Source organism: Mizuhopecten yessoensis, unplaced genomic scaffold (genome assembly GCF_002113885.1).
Source record: "Mizuhopecten yessoensis strain PY_sf001 unplaced genomic scaffold, ASM211388v2 scaffold11181, whole genome shotgun sequence".
Classification (NCBI taxonomy): Eukaryota; Metazoa; Mollusca; class Bivalvia; order Pectinida; family Pectinidae; genus Mizuhopecten; species Mizuhopecten yessoensis.
In genome coordinates this window covers 287,228-310,292 of record NW_018408920.1, presented here as the reverse complement: position 1 = coordinate 310,292, position 23,065 = coordinate 287,228, and the positions used below count along the sequence as shown (strand labels likewise).

General features: G+C 35.9%; 1 protein-coding gene across 1 annotated transcript; it reads right to left on the bottom strand.

The window, feature by feature from the left end:
* Positions 1–1,960: 1,960 nt before the first annotated feature.
* LOC110440406 (SWI/SNF-related matrix-associated actin-dependent regulator of chromatin subfamily A member 5-like) lies at positions 1,961–22,862 on the bottom strand. Its single transcript, XM_021483460.1, has 23 exons — positions 22,700–22,862; positions 20,133–20,219; positions 17,923–18,098; positions 17,405–17,505; positions 17,096–17,196; positions 15,969–16,148; positions 15,461–15,616; positions 15,171–15,302; positions 14,680–14,748; positions 14,107–14,216; positions 13,656–13,792; positions 13,412–13,501; positions 12,211–12,338; positions 11,808–11,954; positions 11,316–11,448; positions 10,818–10,966; positions 8,113–8,346; positions 6,679–6,918; positions 6,253–6,369; positions 5,608–5,742; positions 5,133–5,345; positions 4,683–4,796; positions 1,961–3,035 (listed from the first exon to the last, which is right to left on the bottom strand). Exons 1-23 carry the CDS (start codon positions 22,757–22,759, stop codon positions 2,970–2,972), a joined length of 3,075 nt encoding a protein of 1,024 aa, XP_021339135.1. The 5' UTR covers positions 22,760–22,862; the 3' UTR covers positions 1,961–2,969.
* Positions 22,863–23,065: the final 203 nt, after the last annotated feature.

Genomic DNA, 23,065 nt, shown 5'->3' with positions numbered 1-23,065 from the left:
AATATCCTACACAATCACCACAAATGATAACATTGTGTTCATATGCTGCGTATCCGAACATGTTACTTTTGCAAGACATTAAGAGCTTCAGATAAGTTTACATTTGTAATGACAAACGTGTTATTCAGGGGCCGATTCTCTTAAATGTTATACTTTAAATAGGAAAATTAAACTTACATCGTTTTTGACAGTTTTGTTAAATGCCAACACTATTCAAGTAATTGTTTTTCAAACTCAAAGCTTGCCTTCCGAACACCTATAATGTATGTAATTTATAATTGTGTCAATTTATTGAATAAGAATAAAACATACAGGCGATGTCTGTGAACATTACTTTACTTCCTCGGCCATATATAGTAGTTACAGAAACAACCGAACACGGCCATATTGTCTATAACCAACAGTACTGTTGCTTCATGCTCAGTCGATTATTTGCCAATATTGTAATCTATACATCCAGTCAGAACTAAGTTATTGTTTGTCGGTCACACAAACGTCTGGGATACTCAGTAACAGGTGATCATCCCGATACCAGTCAACCTCTGTCGAAGAGATGACCCATTTCTGTGATAGGTGATCATCCCGATACTGGTCAACCGTAAGCTTAGACTAGAGGGAACATTCTTTCACAAACCTGTATGTCTGACTGAAACTCGACCTTCACCTGTATGTCCCCCCGATCCGCGACTCCTCTATATTATGTTGAAACTATTCCAAGATGTATGCGTTCGTGAGCCAAAACACAAAAGAACGTCTTACTTATAAGCTCAATCATCATCCATCTTTTTGGAGCGTAGGTCGACAGACAAGGGTCTGTATTTATTATATTAACAGAAAAACTAATTCCAAATTGTTACAAGGTACCATTCAGGTTTTAGACGAGTTATTTGACAGTTTTGATGTGGTCTATTTTCATCACAAGAGGCCCAGAGGGCCTGTATCGCTCACCTGAATATAATTAAAGTAATTGGTATGAAGTAGAGATATAGCACTCCATGGTAGGTGCTGTTAGTACATATGAAATTTCAGAAAGATCCATCCAGTACTAGAGATATAGAGAACAAACTTCAAACAGAGACCCACCCCTATGCCCCTACGGGGGTTATACCCACCAATTATACAAAATTGAGTCACCGTCACCCAAGGATGCTCCACACCAAATATGGACAAAATCCTTTCATTCCTACAGAAGAAGCAGGATTTTAAAGAATAATTTGCTATATTTCCCCTATTGAGCCCCGCCCCTCAGGCCCCTGGGGTGCCAGACCCACCATTTATACAAAATTGGTTCTTCTTCACCCAAGGATGCTCCACACCAAATTTTGTTATAATCCGCTCAGTGGTTCATGACTAGTAGTGTAAAGTTGATGGACGACGGACGCTGTGGTATGGCATAAGCTCACCTTGGCTAAAAATGAAGCTTCAAAGTTACATTAAACAATTGCATTTACCCCCAAACTACTACATAATTGTGCAAGGAGTGTTCAAACATTATTTCATATTTACAATTTGTCGCTCTTACGCTTAACGTTCTAAACAAAGAAATAATACCTAATTGACATTTCTTATGAAATCCAGGGAATGAATACGTAATAATGTTTAATATGTATACTATAACTTGTACAGCAACAGAACAAATCCAGTGGTGTTATATGTACATTAAAACTATATATTATAGGGACAGAATATTAATTTTCTGTTGTTATTTGTACAATAACTATATATTATAGGGACAGAATATTAATTTTCTGTTGTTAATTGTAAAAGAACTATCGGTATATATTATGCCAGAACATTAACTCAATGTTTTTATATGCAAGTATATACTACAGTGAGAACACATATATATCTATGTTATTAAATATCTGGGACAAAACATTAATTATTATTAAAATTGTCACATGTTGTTGACCAATAAATGCATCATGTTGCCGACAGACAAATAAATATGAAACTTAAAATCAGTTTTGAAATGAATTTATTGACAACATAGATGTTTATGCCAACATTATACAGACTTAATTGATCACATTCTAAAAGTGAGAAAAGGTTTTTTTTATAGTGATCTTTACAGACATGAAGCTGAACAGTTATAATGATGGTCTATTTATTGAATTTAGAGACATACGTTTGATAGCTAAGCTTCTCAGTCATCAAGATTGATTTCATATACAAACAGTAATCTTTATGACTGTTTTACTTCAGAATATGCATGTTTTCATTTCACAAACACACATATATATCAGCTATAACAAAATGAATAAATAATGGAAGGTTTGAACTGGGTACTGCACTTTTGTAATGATCAAACAGCTATGATAAAGGGAGACAATTCCACAAGTTATATAGCTTCCCTATCTCTTTAGCAGATCATTTGTCATTTGAATTATTTTCTGCCCTACTTACACCACAACAGCTTTGGAAAGATGAATAAAATCATCTCAAAGAGAAACAAGAACATATGCAATGAAAAATATTTGACATGATAAAATATATAAAAACCAAACGAGTAAATAATGACTATAAAACAATGAGTTGAAATTTACAACACACTACAGCACACAAGTCCTTCTACTTATCTTGATTAGAGCTATTTAGATTTATAAAGACACATCCAGCGATCTGTAGGTTTCACATCTATGTCTTTTACATTAGTCCAGTCAAATTTGATCAGTGTTTGCTTCTTGATAATACAGAGTTAATATTCTGAAAGCAATTCTGATGCATCACAATTCTACCCGACAACATGATTGGTTTTTCGTTCTTGAGGAAATTGCTGCTGATACACTTATTCAATGTTTGTATCTCGGATCACCCACACACAATTCAATAAAGTGTCCTGACATTATCATATCTGCACTGGATTGGTGAAAAGTAAGCTGTCATTGTCTTGTATCATTAGGAAGCCGTCCTGGGGAACAACATGTGTCCTATATCCACAAATCCACACAACACTAAGGTTACTATGTTCACTTCTTTTTCTTTGGTCGCCCTCGGTTGTCTGGTGTGCCGTCTGCTTTCCTCTTCTGTCCTCCCTGAGGAAAAATTTCATAGAAACATTTTAAATATTTCTAAAATTATCACATAAAACTTTGTATTTATTTCAGAACTACAATAAACACACATTGCATGAATATCAAACCTATACATGAATGTTGTCTACATAAAAACAACTCTATATTCTATGAATGTTGTCTAAATAAAAACAACTCTATATTCTATGAATGTTTCAGATCACTCTGTCCAATGATGTATCAACTATGGCTTGCATGTTTTAAATGTTTTGTGAAACAAGAGGCCCATGGGCCTTAACGGTCACCTGAGTCTATAGTATTTATTTTTGTTGTTGAAATATGTACCAATTTGAGTAAAAAATAGTATAATGTTAACTTAACTTTGTCAGGACCATGAGCTGATCATTCCTAGACCAATTTTAAGTGAGATCGGCCTATTAGAACTTAGTAGCAAAATAGCGGCCATGGCAGCCAAATTGTATTTCTGATTGACCCGAAAAATAACAACACTTTGTCAGGACCATGATTCGATCATTCCTACAAAGTTTCAGTTCAATCGGCCAAGTAGATCTTTACTTTAAGTTTGAAATAGTTTACCAAAATGGCAGCTGTGGTGGCCATATTGGATTTCTGATCGACCTGAAAAATAACAACACTTTGTCAGGACCATGAGTCAATCATTCCTACAAAGTTTCAGTTCAATCGGCCTAGCAGAACTTGACTTTAAGTTTGAAATATGTTTTCAAAATGGTGGCCGTGGCGGCCATATTGGATTTATGATTGACCTGAAAAATAACAACACTTTGTCAGGACCATGAGTCGATCATTCCTACAAACTTTAAGTTCAATCGGTCCAGCAGAACTTGACTTTAAGTTTGAAATAGGTTTTCAAAATGGCGGCCGTGGTGGCCATATTGGATTTCTGATCGACCCAAAAAATAACAACACTTTGTCAGGACCATGAGGCGATCATTCCTACCAACTTTCAGTTCAATCGGTCCAGCAGAACTTGACTTTAAGTTTGAAATAGGTTTTCAAAATGGTGGCCGTGGCGGCCATATTGGATTTCTGATCGACCCGAAAAATAACAACACTTTGTCAGGACCATGAGGCGATCATTCCTACCAACTTTCAGTTCAATCGGCCCAGCAGAACTTGACTTTAAGTTTGAAATGTAAAATGTTAACGGACGACGGACGACGGACGACGGACGACGACGGACGAAAACGGATAGCAATAGGTCACTTGAGCTAAAGCTCAGGTGACCTAAAAATGGTGAAGAACTTTTTTCAGATCTTGTGATTAATCTCCTAATCTTTTTATTTGTTATATTTGAAGAAAATATTTGAGGTATTTTAAAAGTTATTTCATAAGAGAAGGGAATGTTTCTGGAAATTGATATTTGTAGTGACTTTGATTTTATTTGATGAGAAGTACACTTTTCAGTTATTTGAATGATGTAGGGTTGTACTATACTTGAGGTGAAAAATAAGGAGTTAACTCCAGTTATTTGAGGCAGTGAAAATTTAAAAAGAAATTTTTATATTAGAACCAGCAGCAAGTAGAAGTGACTTCAGTTATTGTCGGTGTGTTAAGCACTCATGACCGGCCAGATGTTTTTAAGAAATGTTATGAACTATTGGGTAAATAAAATGAGTCGTAAGTTACCTTTACTCCTGACTTTGGTCCCTTCCTCTTTCTCTCGGCCTTCTCCTTTTCCTCCATTTCCATATTCTCTCTCTCTATCAGGGTGATCAGAGTATTACAGCGCCTCTGCAGCTCCTGTCACACAATTGCATCAAGGTTTGAAAATATTTTTTTCTATCATGAAGTTTAGGGTTATTCCAAAATGAGTACACAGAATTATTGTTTCTTCAGGAAACCCATCACAATAGTTGGTCATGCACCCCAATATATTGTTACAAAATACCCTTAATTCTGGAATAGCTTTGATCAACAATATTACAATATAGCTATATACTTTATACTGGTTGAATTAATGGTTTTTCCCCAAACAGATACTCTTAAATGATAAACAATTTAAACGAAACAAAAGCACCATTGTCTCTAAAAAAATCTAAACATGTCATACTGAGCATTAAATACAGGTGAACGTACCATAGCTGTTCGTGACTTGATGAACCAGTCGAACCTGAACTGTGGGGCCTGCCTGACAGCCGTGCGGAGTTCATCATACACATTCTCCTTGTCAAAGCCAAGTTTGTGGAGCATACAGATGAGGAATCGGTCCTCTTCCTCGGTGTAGTTCTTACCCTTGTTGGTACCATACTGTATCCTCAGCTGATGGAATGGTGCTCGGTACCGTGCCATCTGTATATATCAAGACTCACAATTAGAACTGTTATACTAGTTTTGTTACAATCTGTAAATATCAAAGCTCACCATCATCACAAAACATTAATGTATGTACATAATTCATACTTGTTAAAAAAAAAAAAAACCAGTCCTTTCAGTCACAAGAGATGAATTTATTTTTTTTAGCTAAGTATATACCGATATCAGGAATTCAATTGTAACAGACATATATACTGAAACCAACTGCAAGGTTAACTTGACAAGCACATTTCCATACTTTTGCATCTAAAGCCTTCTTGATGCTGATCCTACGCTGTATCTTGGCCTCTCCACGCTCCACCTGTGACATGATCTTGTCTATGTCCTGCAGCTCGTTACATCTTTCCCAGAATACACCAGAGTACTCCATAACCTGTAATAAAACACAGCCACACATTGGTCAAAATATATATGGTAATCTATGGCTGTCATATCTATAGATGTTGCAATGTTCTCACTAAGTCTTGAAACAGGTGGTTGACCTTTGAATGTTTACATGTTATAATATTGACCAATACATATTCTGAAAAAATAGCCAGTTCCATGTTGATGAATAGCATCATGCTTCTTTTGCCCACAACTGGTTTTTAATGGGAACACTGTGTTATTACCGCTTGGAATTTGAATTATTTTGCCTATATCAAGCTGAATTATTAGGTTCTTTGGGGATTGTTGTAAACATGTTTCGTTGTAATATTGAGTCAGAATAATTAAATACACATACTTCATCTTTATGTCGATTGTCATTTATATCGCAAGTCTACATATGTCTGTAGTCATACACACATATGGTGAGTGTATATCTAACAACGGTTTGCTGAAATGGTCTAATTACTTAGTAAAGTCAGTGCTAAACCCTGTCTGGACTGTGTACAAAGGTTACCTCATCAGGAGTCTTGCCCTCTACATCCCTGGCAATGCTATCTAGGTCATCTCGACCATACTTCTCATTGGCTTTGATGAACTGGTTGAAATCTCTCTTACTCCAGTTTGTAAACCCCTGTAATATAAATTCAAATCAGGGATGTGATTGGGTATTCAAAATAATTAGGACATCAAAATGAAAAGGGAGGAACACACTGCACACAGTAAAAACTTCAATTTTTAATGTTTCAGGAACATATCATAAACTTTTGAAATTATGGAAAATAATAGGAATGGATACTGCTTTTTGAGCATTCTAGCATTAATAGATTTCATTTTTTTATACAGACAAGTACAGCTACAAAGAAACAAAATTGTTTTCTCACTATTTTGTGCTAATGTTAAGGTAAATCAGACAAACACCATGCCCTGGTTGGTCTCATACCTCATTCAGAAGTTCTTCTTTCTCTTTCAGTTCCTCTTCATTTAAGACCTCTGACTCATCAATCCTCTGTTGCTCCTCCTTCCTGATTCGCTCGGCATCAGTCCCTAAATCAGGGTTTCGTGGCACACGATAACCAATGGACTTTCTATAAAAATATATCTCTTTGTCCAGCAGTTCAAACAACCTTGGGGGGAAGAACTGAAAGTCCTGCACATTGGGTTGTTTTGGTGGTCTAGGGGCCTGTGAAAAAAAGGACACAATGTCTTACATATATAGGAATATTTACATGGTCTAGGGGCCTGTGAAAAAAAGGACACAATGTCTTACATATATAGGAATATTTACAGACAGAATAAGGGACATAAGTATAGCAGAGACGTTACAATATACGCCCATTTTCAAAACCAAGTACATTTCTAAGCTTTAGTCTTAGTATATATATATTACACATACTTACCAAGTCCTTTTTAATTAAAACTAAATAAAATTTAAGCTAGTGTCTTGCAAATGCCAAAGTGTGGACAGACCAATGCGCCGCATAATATTTATTATATATGTTCCTTCTAAAATTTTGAAAGACTTGAACAAATCTGTTGATACCCAAAAGTCTGCTTGGAATAGGAGAAATTACCATGAAAATCATCCTTTTAAAAATCAAATTTGTTTAGAGTATATTACATATTTTTTAAACTTGTAAAAGGCTCAAAAACATTTCTAGACTGACTTTAGCAATCCGATATGAAATGAGTGGGTAAGATACCATTGGTGTTGAATTAAATGCATTCTCTGTTACAGGATATAAGCAGAAACCAAGTAACTTTAGGCAAATTAAGGTCACTGAGGGCACCATAACTCTACCATAGTTAACCTAGTCGTCAGATCCAGGAACATGGCTTCTTGAATTTTAGTTTGCACTCTCATCTTTAGAGTCTAAAAACTATGAAAATGCTTTAACAGCACTTATCCCTGCCTTCTGTTTTCTTCACTTGGTTTAGTAATGGCCATTTGTTTTGTTAATAATGACAAACAGCATAACTTGTTTTGATAACTACTGTCTACTCACTAGCTTTTGCCCAGTCAAGTATTTGCCCTTTGCTGACAAAATCCATGTTCACCAAGTGTTAATTTGCCCTTCACATGTAATGACTATGATTGTATAATGTGTACTAATATATGCTGTCACGATACATTTGCCTTCATTGGGGAGGGCAGAAAAGGAGAAAGCTAAACTGTGATGAAAATTTCCTGGTATACAGTAATTAGCTTTGATCTTGCAATTATTCGACTTCGTCAATATTTTTTCAATCTTCTCCTTTAGCATCAATAATAAGGATGCTACTATTGACAGAAACATGCATGTCTATTGTACTTTATTTGATCTTGCTGTTCTATCATTATTTGACATCATTACAATGCAGTATATGAAATGCCTACCTTAGGTGCTTTAGGTTCGCTGACTCGGAGTGCCTCCCTGAAATAGGCGTCCACGGCATAGTTGGCTTTCCTCTCCCTCTTTGGCGGCTCGATCCACATACCCATGCCACCTTTATGTTTTTCTCTGTAATCCTGACCCTCAAATTGGTACACACTCTCAGTTGGCGTGTCTAGGGTAAATGTCGCCAATGAATTCTCTCCCATTGTAGACAACTTGGATTTCATTTCTTCCGTCTGTTAATCACGAAAATAAATGAAGCTAGTATATCAATACCAGTATCATGGACATAACTGTTCTGAAGACCAATTAATAAACATGTCCATTTTACAGCAAGCAAAGGGAAAAGTCAGGATTTCTGCTCCACAGACACAATTTAAAACAAGATAACGCAAAGAGTGACATTATCCCATGCGCCCCGCTTTTTAAAAGAAAGACACACAATCATATATATATATATGCTATTGTTAATATTACAAAAAGTATTAAATCCATTCCACCATTGTTACTGATATTTTGATGTAGATCATCTTTTACAAAACACTGATGAATTCCCCATCAGAAAAGGCTTGATAAGAGCACTAGCTTAATAAGTGTACAAAACTTCCTGTATACATCTTGAATGCAACCGACTCCAATAGACTGCTAGGTTGATAAGTGTACAAGTTCAATTTCAATTTGTTATTTTTAATAGTTTTGAGATCTTGCTTCAGAAACCTCAAATTTCGTATTTTTGTCTTTTTCCATGGCAACAGAAAATGATTTTTTTTTAATCCAAAATGGGAACTCCTCCAGTAGCAAAATGCACCAAGAGAGTGCTAGCTTGTACAAAGTGTACAAAGTTTCAGGCAGTTCTTGAACAATTTTGTTGCCATGCTCTGGAAACTGTGAAATTTGTAATTTTGCCTAACTAGAGTGATAGGATGATAAGTGGACAAAGTTTCAGGTACATGTAGTTATCTTGAAAGGTTTTGACATTTTATTCCAGAAACAGCAAAATTTGTAGTTTTGCCTATCTGTTTCCATGGTATCCAAAATTTAAAAAAAAAAGGTGAGAACTCCTCCATAGCAAAAAGCACTACAAGAATGCTAGCTTGATAGTTATAAATACAAAGTTTCAGATAGTTTATAATCTTGAACGGTTTTGGAGTCATGATCCATACAACTGAAATTTGTAATTTGTCCTATCTGTTTCCATGGTAACAAAAAAAGTATTAAAATGGAGAACTTCTCCATAGCAAAAGGTACTACTAGAGTACTAGCTTGATAACTGTTCACAGTTTTGAGTAGTTTTCTTAAACTGTTCAGAGCTCTGGTCTGGAAAAAACCCATGCACGGACACACAGACAGAGCCCAATATAATATCCCCCACAAACGCGTTTCGCGGGGGATAGTAACAATAATAAAAAAAAGGGTACCGGGAAAGCGGAACAGTATACAACGCCATACATTGAATGAGCAGTTGCCTGTATGGTTGTACATAAAGGGCCATAACTCCAGAAGTTATGTTTGGACTTCTCCGAGCTATCATGGCAATAAACCTTCCTATGAAGTTTGACGTTAATCTGTTAAAAACTTTTTGGCAATTAAATAAAGGGCCATCACTTCATAAATAACAGTCCTATTATTGCGGTTACCGAACTCGGCCAAGCAATCATATTATTTGTTTGTTTGTGTTTTATGTCCTATGAACAGCTATGGTCATTTAAGTACGTGCCACGTTTTAGAGGTGGAGGAAAGCTGGAGTTCTCCGAGTACCTAGCGCATGCCCCACATAGGTCTCAAACCTAAGACCCAGTGGAGGAGGGCTAATGGTAGCAGAATGTCAGACGCATTAACCACTTGGCCCCCGCTATCATGGTAATAATTCTTCCTGTAAGTTTTGAAGTTAATCTGCTGAAAATTAGTGAAGATATTTAGTAGACACCGTTTCGGAAAGTGGATAAAAGGCCCTAACTCTGTAAACTACCGTCGGATGTTGGTGGTTTTCAAACTTGTCCAAGCTCTTATGGTTAAAAACTTCATGAATCTGTTGAAAATCAATGAAGATCTCGAGTGGACAATGCGTCGGAAAGTTGACAAAGGGCCCTAACTCCGTAAGTTACTGTCGAATATTGGTGGTTCTTATGGTCATGAATCTTGTTATGATGTTTGAATTTAATCTGTTGAAAATTAGTGCAGATATCGAGCGGACACCAGATTCAGAAAATGTATAAAGGGCCCTAACTCCGTAAGTAACTGTGGGATATTGGTGGTTATCAAACTTGTCGGAGCTCTTATAGTAATAAAACGTTCTTATGAAGTTTGAATTTAATCTGATGAAAATTATTGAAGATATTGAGTGGACAACAAGCGCATCCGCCCAGCCAGCAGCCACTAACCTGCTAAGGTCATAACAAAATACGTTCTTCTTTCGAGGGGCATATATATATATGTAAAAAATAATACCTACCATTTTTTCGTGGATGAAACCCTTAAAATAATTTTGTTTTATTTGGCCTTATGTAAACCCTGACTTGAGATTACTTAAACAAGAACATAGAATTACTTGTACTAATTCATAGCAGCTGATACAACCGTTAATTTTGTTAAAACCACTTCTTTGATTGTTAGCATAACACATAATATGTAACTCATACTGATAGACATTCTACGTCTCTGTTTACATAGTTTTCTTACTCCACCTGACACTACATGATAGTCTCACCTTTTTCTCTCCTCTCTCTAAGATTTGGTCAATATCGTCATCTGTGAGCTCAGATTCTTTGGAGGCAAACACATGGCTGGCACCATGCCTGATCATGTTGAGTACATCATCCTTCCCCAAACGGTTGGTGTTCTGATCTACTAAACGTCCTGAAATTATTGCAAAAAAATATAATAAACAATTCATTCTGCAACCAACTCCCCAGTTTATCCAACTCTCATATGCTATGTTAAAATATTGTCTAGTATACTTGACTATGGAAGGGAAAGACTGGGTTATAAATAATATATGTATTTCCAGAAAGATTCATGAAAGTCCAACATTATTCCTCTCAGAATTATCTTACAAAAACCAAGAACTTGTAGGTTTCATGAAAGTCGAAACATTCTTTCAAGAGATATGGTAAAAGTTGTGCAGACAATGACACTGAAGGAGTGATCCCTTCTCGACCTTCACTTCGCCATACAAAACCCCTGTAACTGGAAGGAGGAAGAGTACCTTGCTGTATCACAATGTTATCCAGTTTGAGTTTCATTTCTGCTCTCTCCACAATTCTGTCCTCCACAGTGTTCTCTGTGATGAAGCGGAACACTCTCACCTGTTTTTGCTGTCCAATACGATGGGCACGGTCCTGTGGAGAAGGAGCATCACCAATACACGAACTAAGTCTTTACAACAATTATTACATTGTCATCCTCACAAAAAATCCTAAGGGTGTATACCAGTTTAATTGCAATAGCATTTACTGTTTACAGATTTCCATTTGAGTAGTGTTACTTTTATGCCTGAATGGAAAATATAGGACCTGCATGCCAAATGTAATCTTCAGAAGTGCTTTAATTTTTTTACAACAGAAATTTCAAACCATGTTGACAATAGGATATTTGCAGGCTAATTACATGTCTGAATAGCTGTGATAGAAACTAATACAAATTTACAGAAGGAGACTAGTATATCACAGGAGGGGTATGGTCAGAGTACCAGACATACCATGGCCTGGAGGTCAACCTGTGGGTTCCAATCAGAGTCGTACAGGATGACACAGTCTGCAGTAGCCAGGTTGATTCCCAGTCCACCAGCTCTTGTGCTCAGCATGAACACAAACTTAGTACTGCCTGGCATGTTGAAGTCATTGATTGACACCTGGACAAGCATGATTTTGAGATAGATAAATAACATTATAAATTTAGTAAGTGAGATTTTTGCATCTAATCATGAAGATTATTTCAAAACATTTATAAGTGTATTTGTACACAGCATTAAAAGTAATACTTAAATAAAAAAATATATATACATATCATAAATCAGAAAAATGATATGTTATAAAAAGAAAAATTCTCGACAAAGAGTCTTTAGTACTTTCATCTCTTCTAGGAGATTCTTCAGACTCAGTATATATATATANGTCTTCATGTGGTGTGCTTCCATCCAAGCGGCAGTAATTGTAGTTTTTCCAAAAACAGTAATCCTCAAGTATGTCCAGTACACGAGTCATCTGACTGAAGATCAGTACTCGTGAATCTGAAGGTAGATAAACATTTCTGACTCAAGTTTGTGATTCTCATAAGGCTAGTTTTGAAAGTGAAGAAGCTAGCATATATATGACTCGCTAATTTCCCACTTCTATCACAAACTAGCTATTAAAAAAGTGATACTACACTACAAATCAAATTATTCCACTTTTTGATTCTTTGATTATAGAACTTGATATATATATATAAAGTTTATATCAGAATAATTGTATACATGTGGCGACATAAAAGAAGTACAAAGGGCCTGTAGCCCTGACCTGGATATTTACTGTATGTAATCATGGCCTAATACCTCTGGACCAGTCCTGGCAGTCTATGTGTATCAAAACTTCATGCTCAGCAATTGTATGTATTGTTATGTATATTGTATCAAAAATGTTTCCATGTTATGACACAGGAACTAAGACTCTAATGTTGGGGACAAACCCAATTAAGGTAGCATGATTGTGTTCACATCTTAAATGGGTGGTGGTAGACCAAGTTACCAGGGGTGAGGAGATCCAAAGGCCAATCTATGTAGCATATCTGTACAAAATGTATTAGATTTTCCATGTCAAGCAATTCACATATATATGTTTATCAGGTTGTGATCTCAACTTTTTAAAGGGACTCGGTCTTCAAGGATGGGGCTAGATCCAGAAACCATCCTTTTAGCAAATGTACATTCATTTCTTCCTATTCAGCAATTGTATGTATTTTGGCTATAGAGTTGGTATCTCAAGTATTTCTCCCCAAGTTGTGACTCCGGTATTAAGTCTCTAGGGATGTGGTCAGACCCCATATCAATTCTAATATCATGAATGTGTTCTTCTCTTTCAGGTCAGCAACTGTAAGTAAGATTAAGTGCAGGGGCCAGACCCGAGAACTATCCTTTATGTGTATTCGTCTATATGGTTACAGTGTGGAGATACATTTCAAAACCATAGAATCTTTCTGGCCATGCCCCTGGGGATGATAGTTAGCTAAAAATGCAATGTACTTGTCCTTTCTGATAGTACCAAGTATTTCCTATAGTGTAAACATGCTGGAATTCCCTGGATTCCCTGGACAGAGCTTTCTCACCTTGGGCTTTTAGTTTGGGAAGTAGTTTGTCCAAAATCACCATTTTTCCACAGTTGTCCACCAAGTGTTGATCTGTTGTGAACGGTGGACCTAAGGAACAACACAGAATTAAAATCAGAGATTCAATTACAGATGAGTACAAGTACCATGATGCTTAATGTATAGAATTATTCACCGATAAGATAGAATCTGGGTTGATTTATATTTTTTCTACATTCAGTACAAAATATAACTCTCTACATACCAGGCTCTGCTCCGTCAAACAGGTAGGGGTGGTTGGAGCACTTTCGCAGCTGCATGAGAATGTTGAGCAGTCTCATCTTGTCACTTTTGCCTGCGCCATTCACAACATCAATGTCTTTCATCAGGATTTTTGTATACCTGTCCAATAAGAAGCACAAGATCAAGTTTAAACTGTTTTCTACATCAAATCTGTACATGTAATTGTTTCTTGCATAGACAAACGAGTATCAATATTCCAGTTGTTTGCAAGGGCATAATAATAAAAGCATCAAGCAGCAAAGTAGAATAACAAAAATGTTGTGTTATATTTTTAGAACACTTTCTAACTTGCCCTTTTGTGTTGTTAAATAGTGAGAATCATATATGATGCATGCATAAACTGAAATCCGTATTTTTTAGGAACTATTTGAACGATTGAATTTCAGGTGTAGGGAAAGAAGGGAAACCCTTACCATTCTCTCTGCATTTTACTGAGACCAACAAAGATTTTCACTTCCTTTTTTGGCAACAGCTTCTTTTCCACTTCTGACTTGATACGCCTCAATAAGAAAGGCCTCAAGACCTGAAATCATGACATTTACGTCATCATTGATTTATTAAGATAAGTCAGTCAAGTTGAATCCAGACAGACTGGATGCAAAACTAAATTTAGTCATCAAATATAAAATGCTCCCTAGATATGATGGTTACAAATGTACCTCTAATCATGACTTGTGACAAGGATCCTTTGTAATGGACAAGTGGAACATCATCTACTTATTACATTAATTTAACTTCACAAAGATTTCATGTAACCCAGACAAAAAGATTTATCAGACAGCTGACTTTTCAACAGTGGTTAGAACAGACGATGTTCTACGAGAGTGTTTGACTGAGGTGGGTGAACTACACAAAGATGCTAGATTTTGAATGGTACATTGCCAGATTTTCCTATCCAATACTAGACTGGTGATTAATTCTCCATATATATACAAAGCAACAATTTATAACATGCCACATCAAAGATGGGGTTGGCCTATACTTACAACATGCAGTCTCTCCACAAGCTCTTTGTCACCAAGACATGTGTTTGTATTAAACCAGGAATCAAAATCCTGCAAAATCAAGTCAACAATCAAAAGTGTTTATTGTTACCAATAATGTAGATTTTTCAATACGTAACCGGACAGCACAATTCCTGTCTTTGACACTATTTGAATACTTTGCTCCATTATTGGGTCCATTTTCCACAATTTACAAATTTTGATCACTAACTGCTCTGTTTTTGTGACATTTCGAAATCGTGTTTTAACAATTTACAAATTTGATAACTAACTGCTCTATTTTCGTAACATTTCAATAAAAGATATGCTTATTTTTTAAGCTATATATGACTGATTTGGTGAATTTCACACACCACACATGTAACATTCATTACTTGGGATGGGTTGTACTGTCCAAAATATTCGCAATTTGACATATTGAGCAAATTGTAGTGTTTAATCAACAAAATCCTGCATATTGGTTGATCACTCACATCAGCAGAGTTGAACACATCTGGCAGGAGGAAGTTAAGTAGAGACCAGAGTTCATGAAGGTTGTTTTGCAATGGCGTCCCTGTCAACAGCAGACGATTTGCAGACTTGAACTCTCGAACGATTTCTGATAACTGCAAAGAATAAATGACACATTGAACACAATATTCTGCATTTGGTAAAAATTGAATTTCCAGTGGGTCTAGCTACTCTTCTTTATTTTCAGTTTGGATTATAAATCAATATATAAAAGCTTTCCCCTATGACCAGTGGTGCAATGTTTTACTCTTACCTTGGATTTCTCATTCTTGATTCTGTGGGCTTCGTCTATGACAAGGTATCGCCAGTTGAACTTCTTGAATACAGATTTCTCCCTGATAACCATTTCATACGAGGTGACACAAACATCCCACTCACCAGGCATCATAGTATCTCTGATGAATGTGGCCTAACATAATACAAACAACATTGTCAGTCAGGGTATAAATCGTGTTTTTACAATTCTATAAGCTACTAAGATGTCTGTATGGCTATCTACATTTCACATTGAGGTTCAGCTAGCTCCTGAAATAGACCTCAATTTAGCTTCTTTTTAGTATTCATGGCCCATTAAAAAAACCTGAAATTAGAGTCTGTTAACTTAAAGTTGTATCATCATCAAAATATACAAAAAATAACAAACAAGTTCTGTATATATCACTTTGCAATGAATCTAATTAACATTTTCCATACTCATTTGAAGTATTATGGAAAGGTGATTTAAAGTTGTGCAATGACTTTGCAATGATCACAAGACTTACCCTCTGTTCAGCACTTCCTATGAGGCAGACAGCTCGTATACTTGGACACCACCTCTTAAATTCACACATCCAGTTAGCGAGTGTGGACTTGGGACAGATGACCAGGTGAGGGGATGGCAGGTGCCGGTAGTGTTTCATGTAGCCAAGCAAAGAAATTGTCTGTAGTGTCTTTCCGAGGCCCTGAAAAGGTTATTACGTGAAGAAGATCCTGTTTATCTGAGCTTAATGACACACAAGTCAAATTCAAAATTTCTTTTTTTATTGTACAAGAGGCATGTCACTTGCTCTGAAGACATTTGTAGACTATCTTCAATATATCTAATTTTTTCATTTTCTAACTTCAGATAATTTTCAAGTCACCAATTTCACTTGGCAACTTTTGTTTTGAATGAAGTTTCATTTGCTATGAGACACTGTTATAGGTATATATTGTTTACAAAGTAAAATCTTTCAGAAATAGTCCCCCTATTTCTGAGGGATGTTTAAGAAAAGGGGGCAAATGGGTGGTTTTATGTAGATGTTAGAGAAGCTAACATGTTTCTTAAGTACTTCATGATGAATAATAAGTATTTTCAGTAATATACCTTTTATTTTGGATACACAATTTTGGAGAATGTGCTATAAGTAACAAGACAGCTTCAAAGTCTTCAGGTGAGTGCGTTTGATTTTTGATAATGGTTGCCGATCAGGGTATGCGATGCATTGAATCTCAAGACGGTCAGTTGTAGAATGATAACCGGTTTGACAGGTAATGCGCTTTTTATACATAACCAGCGAGACCCATACTCGTTTCCAAGCAAGGACAAACTAAAATGTCGGCACTTCCTTAGAAACGATTGTCGAAAGAGTTGGGGAAGATCTCAAAACCAGAAAGAAAAAAAAAAGATTTTTTTTTATATTTTTTTAAATCTCAATTTAAAACTTTTTAACTTGCACCGTCAGCTTTAAGCACATCTTCTTCATTACTTTTGCTTTTAAAATTTCAAGAGTCAAAGACCATTAGCTTAAGAATACTGAGGTTATGTTTACTGATGGTATTTCATCCTCTACAAAGCCCAGGCCATATAAGTAAGATCCCAAACCATTGTAGTGTTATGACTATAAAGCAGTATTGGTGGAATACTAACCATTTCGTCTGCCAGTATACCATTGATACCATTTTCATACAGAGATATCATCCAGTTTAAACCACGCACTTGGTAGTCCCTCATTATTCCAGATTTGATGTCTGTGAAATAACAAAACATGTGGTTTGCCCATCAATATTCTCAAATCATTTTTACCAAAATCCAGTTGCTTTAATAATTTGCTGCTTGCTAGCAATGAAGTAGATGGTATTTTTGCAGGAGTTCAGAAAATAGTTTATTCTTAGCAGTTTGTCAGAAACTGAATGTTTCCATTAATATCATATGGTATTGGTAATTCATTTAACTTACATGATGGATGAGTCTCGAAGCGGTATGAACTGGCTGCAGCTTTCTTGCTAGCTGTGAGCAGCTCCTCATCTTCCTCTTGTTCAGTTCGCCGATGTCTATGACTAAAATTTTAACACTTAGTTACAAATAACGGCATTTAAAGCAATTACCTTTAATTTGCATTCATTAGACAAATGAAATGCATCTTATAAAAGACAATGGGATAGTGTCTTTAATGGCAAAAGTTCAGTGATTTTTGAGAAGTCAAAACCAATAACTGGTAACAAACACATGACAAACAGAAGTCAAAACCAATAAGTGTTTGCAAACACATGACAAACAGTAGAAAACAGACAATTACAATAGGTCACGTGAGACTGCCTAAAGAGACCTAAAAATTCTACAAGTCTGCATTAATATAACTTTTTTTAAGAATACCTGTACTAGAAATTTGTACGTGTACTAACCCTAACATAATTGACATCAAATCTACCAACATAGATGTTTTTAACGCGACACATACATTCTAGATTACTTACTCTCCAACAGTTGTAAGCTTCTGTTTTTCATCTTTCTTCATTTTAGGTCGACCTGGTTTCATTTTTAAAGGACTTGTTGGTGTTTTACCCCCTTGTCCTGCTCCTGTTTGCATGAAATGTGAGAACAACTCTGTTTGTTTGAGCAAAAACTCAAACCGGTTGCCCCTGTCTGCTTCCTGTGAAATGAATTTGAACATGTGACAATCAATAAATGTGTTCAAATAAATATTGGTGAATGAATATCTACAAAGAACAATAAGGGGAAAAAATGCTATTATACTGGGTACTTAAATGTCACACATAAATCTATTTCAAGTATACTGGATTTATATTTTAGAACCTTTCTTGCAAGTGTTGATGCTACCATTGGCTTAGGTCAGTGACTTTTCAGTGGGCAATTTCAGACAATGTTGTATATGATTTTTTTTTAACAAAAGCTTATCTACCTAGTAACTTTTATCAAGGCATCCACATGTATGTCAAAATCATGATATTGTATGAAATCTTTAAAACAACTGAAGTCATATATCACCTCTATAAAGGGTTTGGCATGTTACAGCATAGAAATGTCATGGGAGGAAACCCTAGTTTCTGTGATCCATGCATTCAGACCATCTTTGAATAAGAAACATTTAATAATTATAACAAGAGGCCCAATGGACCTGAATCGCTCACCTGGTATTAACCTCACACTTGTAATCTTAAAAGTGGACTAAAATACAGCTACAGGCAGAATATCAGTGTTTGATTCATAAGAACCTATTAAAAGATTTAAACATATGACGCCTGTGACCTTGAATGTCGAACAAGGACATCAGGTTGAACAGAGTTTAAAGTCTTCCAACCCAGCATGCTTTTGGCAAAATATCATTACCCTGAACCTTTTGGTTATACAGAACAAGCAATTTAAAGATTTAAATATATATTGACCACTGTGACCCTGAACATGGGCGAAAATTCATTTTGACAAAATTGGTAGCCCTTCATCCCAGCCTGCTAATGACCAAATATCATCATCCTTGGCCTTTGGCTAATTTAAAAGAAGTCGTTTAAAGATTTTAACCATATTTGACCCCTGTGACTTTGGATATATGTAAAGGTCATTCATTTAAACAAACTTGATAGCCCTTTATCCCAGCATGCTACTGGCAAAATATCATTATCCTAGGCCTCTTGGTTATTCAGAAGAAGTTGTATAAAAGTTTTGAACATTTTTGACCCCTGTGACCTTGAAAATAGTTAAAGGTCATTCATTTGAACAAACTTGGTACATTTAGCCCTTCATTCTGGCATGTTACCGGTCAAATATCATTATCCTAGGCCTCTTAGTTATTCAGAAGAAGTTGTTTAATGGTTTTTAACATATTTGACCCCTGTGACCTTGAATACAAGTCAAGGTCATTCAACTGAACAAACATTGTAGCCCTTCATCCCAGCATGCTCCTGGCAAAATATCATCATCCTAGGACTTGCGGTTATTGAGAAGTTGTTAAAATGTTTTAAACATATTTCACCATTGTGACCTTGAATATTTGTCAAGGTCATTCATTTGAACAAACTTGGTAGACCTTCATCCCAGCATGCTACTGGCATACTATCATTATCCTAAGCCTCTTGGTTATTCAGATTAAGTTGTTTAAAGGTTTTAAACATATTTGACCACTGTGACCTTGAATGTAAGTCAAGGTCATTCATTTTAACAAACTTGGTAGCCCTTCATCCTAGCAGGTTACTGGCCAAATATCATTAGCCTAGGCCTCTTAGTTACTCAGAAGTTGGATAAAGATTTTTTAAGACAATTGACCCCTGTGACCTTGAAAATGGACGAAGGTCATTCATTTGAACAAACTTGGTAGCCCTTCATCCCAGCATGCTACTAGCCAAAAATCATCCCTCTGGGCATTTTGGTTATTCAGAAGAAGTTTTTTTTTTTTTAACATATTTGACCCCTGTGACATTGAAAATAGGTGAAGGTCATTCATTTGAACAAACTTGGTAGCCCTCTATCTCAGTTTGCTTCTGGCCAAATATCATCACCCTAGGCCTTTTGGTTATTAAAAAGAAGTTGTTTAAAGTAAAATATTGACTATGGACGGGCAGAGGACGCTGCACCATGACATAAACTCACTTGGCCCTTTGGGCCAGGTGAGCTAATAAAAATTAGCCATACTGTGAATTGACCTCCATCAATTCTGACTAGGGGCACTTACGATTTTTGCATCAAATTCCTCTTCCTCCTCCTCCACCATGGGTTTTGGGGGAGATTTCAGCAGCACCACTGGTGCTTTCCCTGGAGGCTAGAAACACAAATTTTTGACATAGGTATTGGCACTCATTCCTCTTCCAACACATATTTAAAAATTTACATCATATTGGGACTTCTGTACTTTCCTTATAATTATGTTACTGCACAAAGCAATTGTTATTAGCTAGTTTAACGCTAAATTTGCCTACAACGAAGATACAAACTTCATTGGTTAACATGCAGCAGTTAAAATAAGAATTTTGGGGCATAGTTATCAGGGATGTCAAAATTCTTACCAAAGCACTTGCCCTGGCCATGGGCAGGACCTTAGAAATTCACTTGCCAGAATGTGATTTCTATTTGCCTCATATAATGCATATTACCATGGCCAGGTACAGTATAGCCTGTGTTTCCTTCGGCGCTGACACCAGACTTTTTGTTAGACATTGTCATTTTTATATAGTAGTGCACTCTGGGCAGTGGCCCCACACCAGCTGCAGACATCTATTTGTCAAAATGTCCAAGTCTGGTATCAGGGCCAGAGGAAACTCAGGCTATGGGTATACATGTATGTACATGTTATTTTTTTTATAAATATGAAATGTTTAATGAACTATCTAAAAGGGTTGTAATGTTTAATTAAGCACCATAAAAAAGTGTGATAACACCCACGTTATAACTTATATACATTTTGTAAATTTCGTTCATTGTTTTTATTAAATGCAAGCTCCTATGCAAAACAATATGTTGTCATTCGAAAATGAAGCAGATACAAAAACTGAAATAATTTTTCCATCACATATTTCCGTGATTTTGTACCACAGGGCTTGAAGTATAACAATATATTCAGTACAATGTTTGCTACAAATAGACAGACACAGAAACTGGGTTCATAATTATGTCATTCTATGGCAATGACAGGATTAACTTACCTAGATTAACTGAAATGATAGCAAACTGACTATCCACAAAAATAACAATGATACACAGCAGGAACCACACTGCTAAGTGTTGGGAATCCATCAAAATTTCATGATCTATCATCAGTTTCCTCTCACCAATCAATGATCGATTAAAATTGATTAATTTTGGATTGACTTTCAGATATCTGACCATTAGCAGTGTCTTATACTGTACTTGTATTTGTATAGTTGATTTCTGACTCTGTCATATTTTATAAACAACAAAATTGGCCAAAAAACTTCAAGAGAACAAATTGCTTTCCTTATATTACATGTATAGATCTAGAGTGTTTCTGCTCACTGGACCCACTTCAACTTTTTTCGGAAACCCAAAGTATCTCCATATTTATTATAGACCTCGGCCGTTTATCAGGTCGATTGTACAGCATTGGTAAAGCTTCAGCTTTACCGTTCCCTCTGTACACAGGTACTAGCCTTGTCTGTCAATGGGTGCATTGACAAGACAAGGCTAGTTTCTGTGCTCCGGTACGTAATAGCTATTTTTTCTGTCGCTTACAATCATTAAAAAATATGCATCTCGCTCAATTGAATGTTTACATTCCGATTAGCTTTTGACTTTTTTTTATTGAGACGCTCATGTTTTTATATGATCGATACAAGTGACAGACAAAAAGTCCCTGCTCTTGGTGCATATCAAACCGTCCAAATCAAATGTGAATACCAGTCAGACGAATCATAACTTCAAAGGTTTTTTTATAAACTAGATAATGTGTTGCATTTCTGAAGAAAACTTGATCATAGATTTTTCACTCGATGAATTGGTAAAATGTCTCAAACAAGTGATACTCAACAAACTTGATTAAGCGGAACATCAGTAACACTGCTACTTAATTTAGCTATTGTGGCAGATTTCTATTGTAAATAGGATTACGGTCGCTTTCTAGCTTCGTGCAAGAGGGAAATTCTCTTTAGCTCTGTGCACGTGGTAGAGCATCCAACTAGGAAGTCTGAGATCGCTGGGAAAAAGTGATTTGATCCCCTGTGGAAGCAGACTACTCCATTTCCTGTTACACTCTAATTTGTCTACTTCCACCAATCCGATATGGGCTGAGAAGCTGGTCATTCGATTCTACTTATTTGTAGGGTACCGATTGTGACGTTTCGTTCATTACCACACTTTGTTTCGATATCTTTTAAGTTTTCGGCATTTTGGCACTTTAACTAGTTTAAAGATTTTGTTTTATTGGATTTTTGTGTCCTGTGTATAACTGATTTTATATTTTAAGCTTCTTCAGTTTGTTGTCTTCTTTACAAAAACAAGTATTGAATCATCCTATTCTGTGTTGAATTGGTCGAAACTTGATATCTGCTTTTTACAGAAACGTCTAGAATTCCCAACTTACCAGTACATAATATTCAATAAAATAATATTGAAATTTTATGATTATTAGAATTATGCATTCCGATTTCCATTCTGGTCACAGGAAATACATTAGTAAACACCAGTAGTCGTTAATCGATGCACTGTTGTGAATTTTGCATCAAATGTGGAGACCATTTTCTTATTACGTTTCAGATATGTTCATTTGTTCTACGTTATTTTTATTACCATGAATGAGTCACTTTGGTCCATAGACTCATCGTTACTTTCTGATTCGGATCCCGACATCCTGCGTGTTATGTCTTACGACTTTCCAGTGTTTTAGCTCTGACTTCTGTCTTTGTCCTGCTGTCTTTCGAACCACCGGCTCTTTTGGCGGGGGGTTCACAAAGATGTCAATAAAAACAATACAAAGTTAAATAAACAAAATCATATCATTTTATAAGATTTTATTATAAATGTAAGGGAAATTGCTTAAAAAATACAATTTCAAACGATGAATGGGAAGATTTACGATATATTTTGACGGAAAATAACGAAATAGAACGGGAATATAAAGGGAAATAACTCATACAAAGCATTAAAGGTAGCACA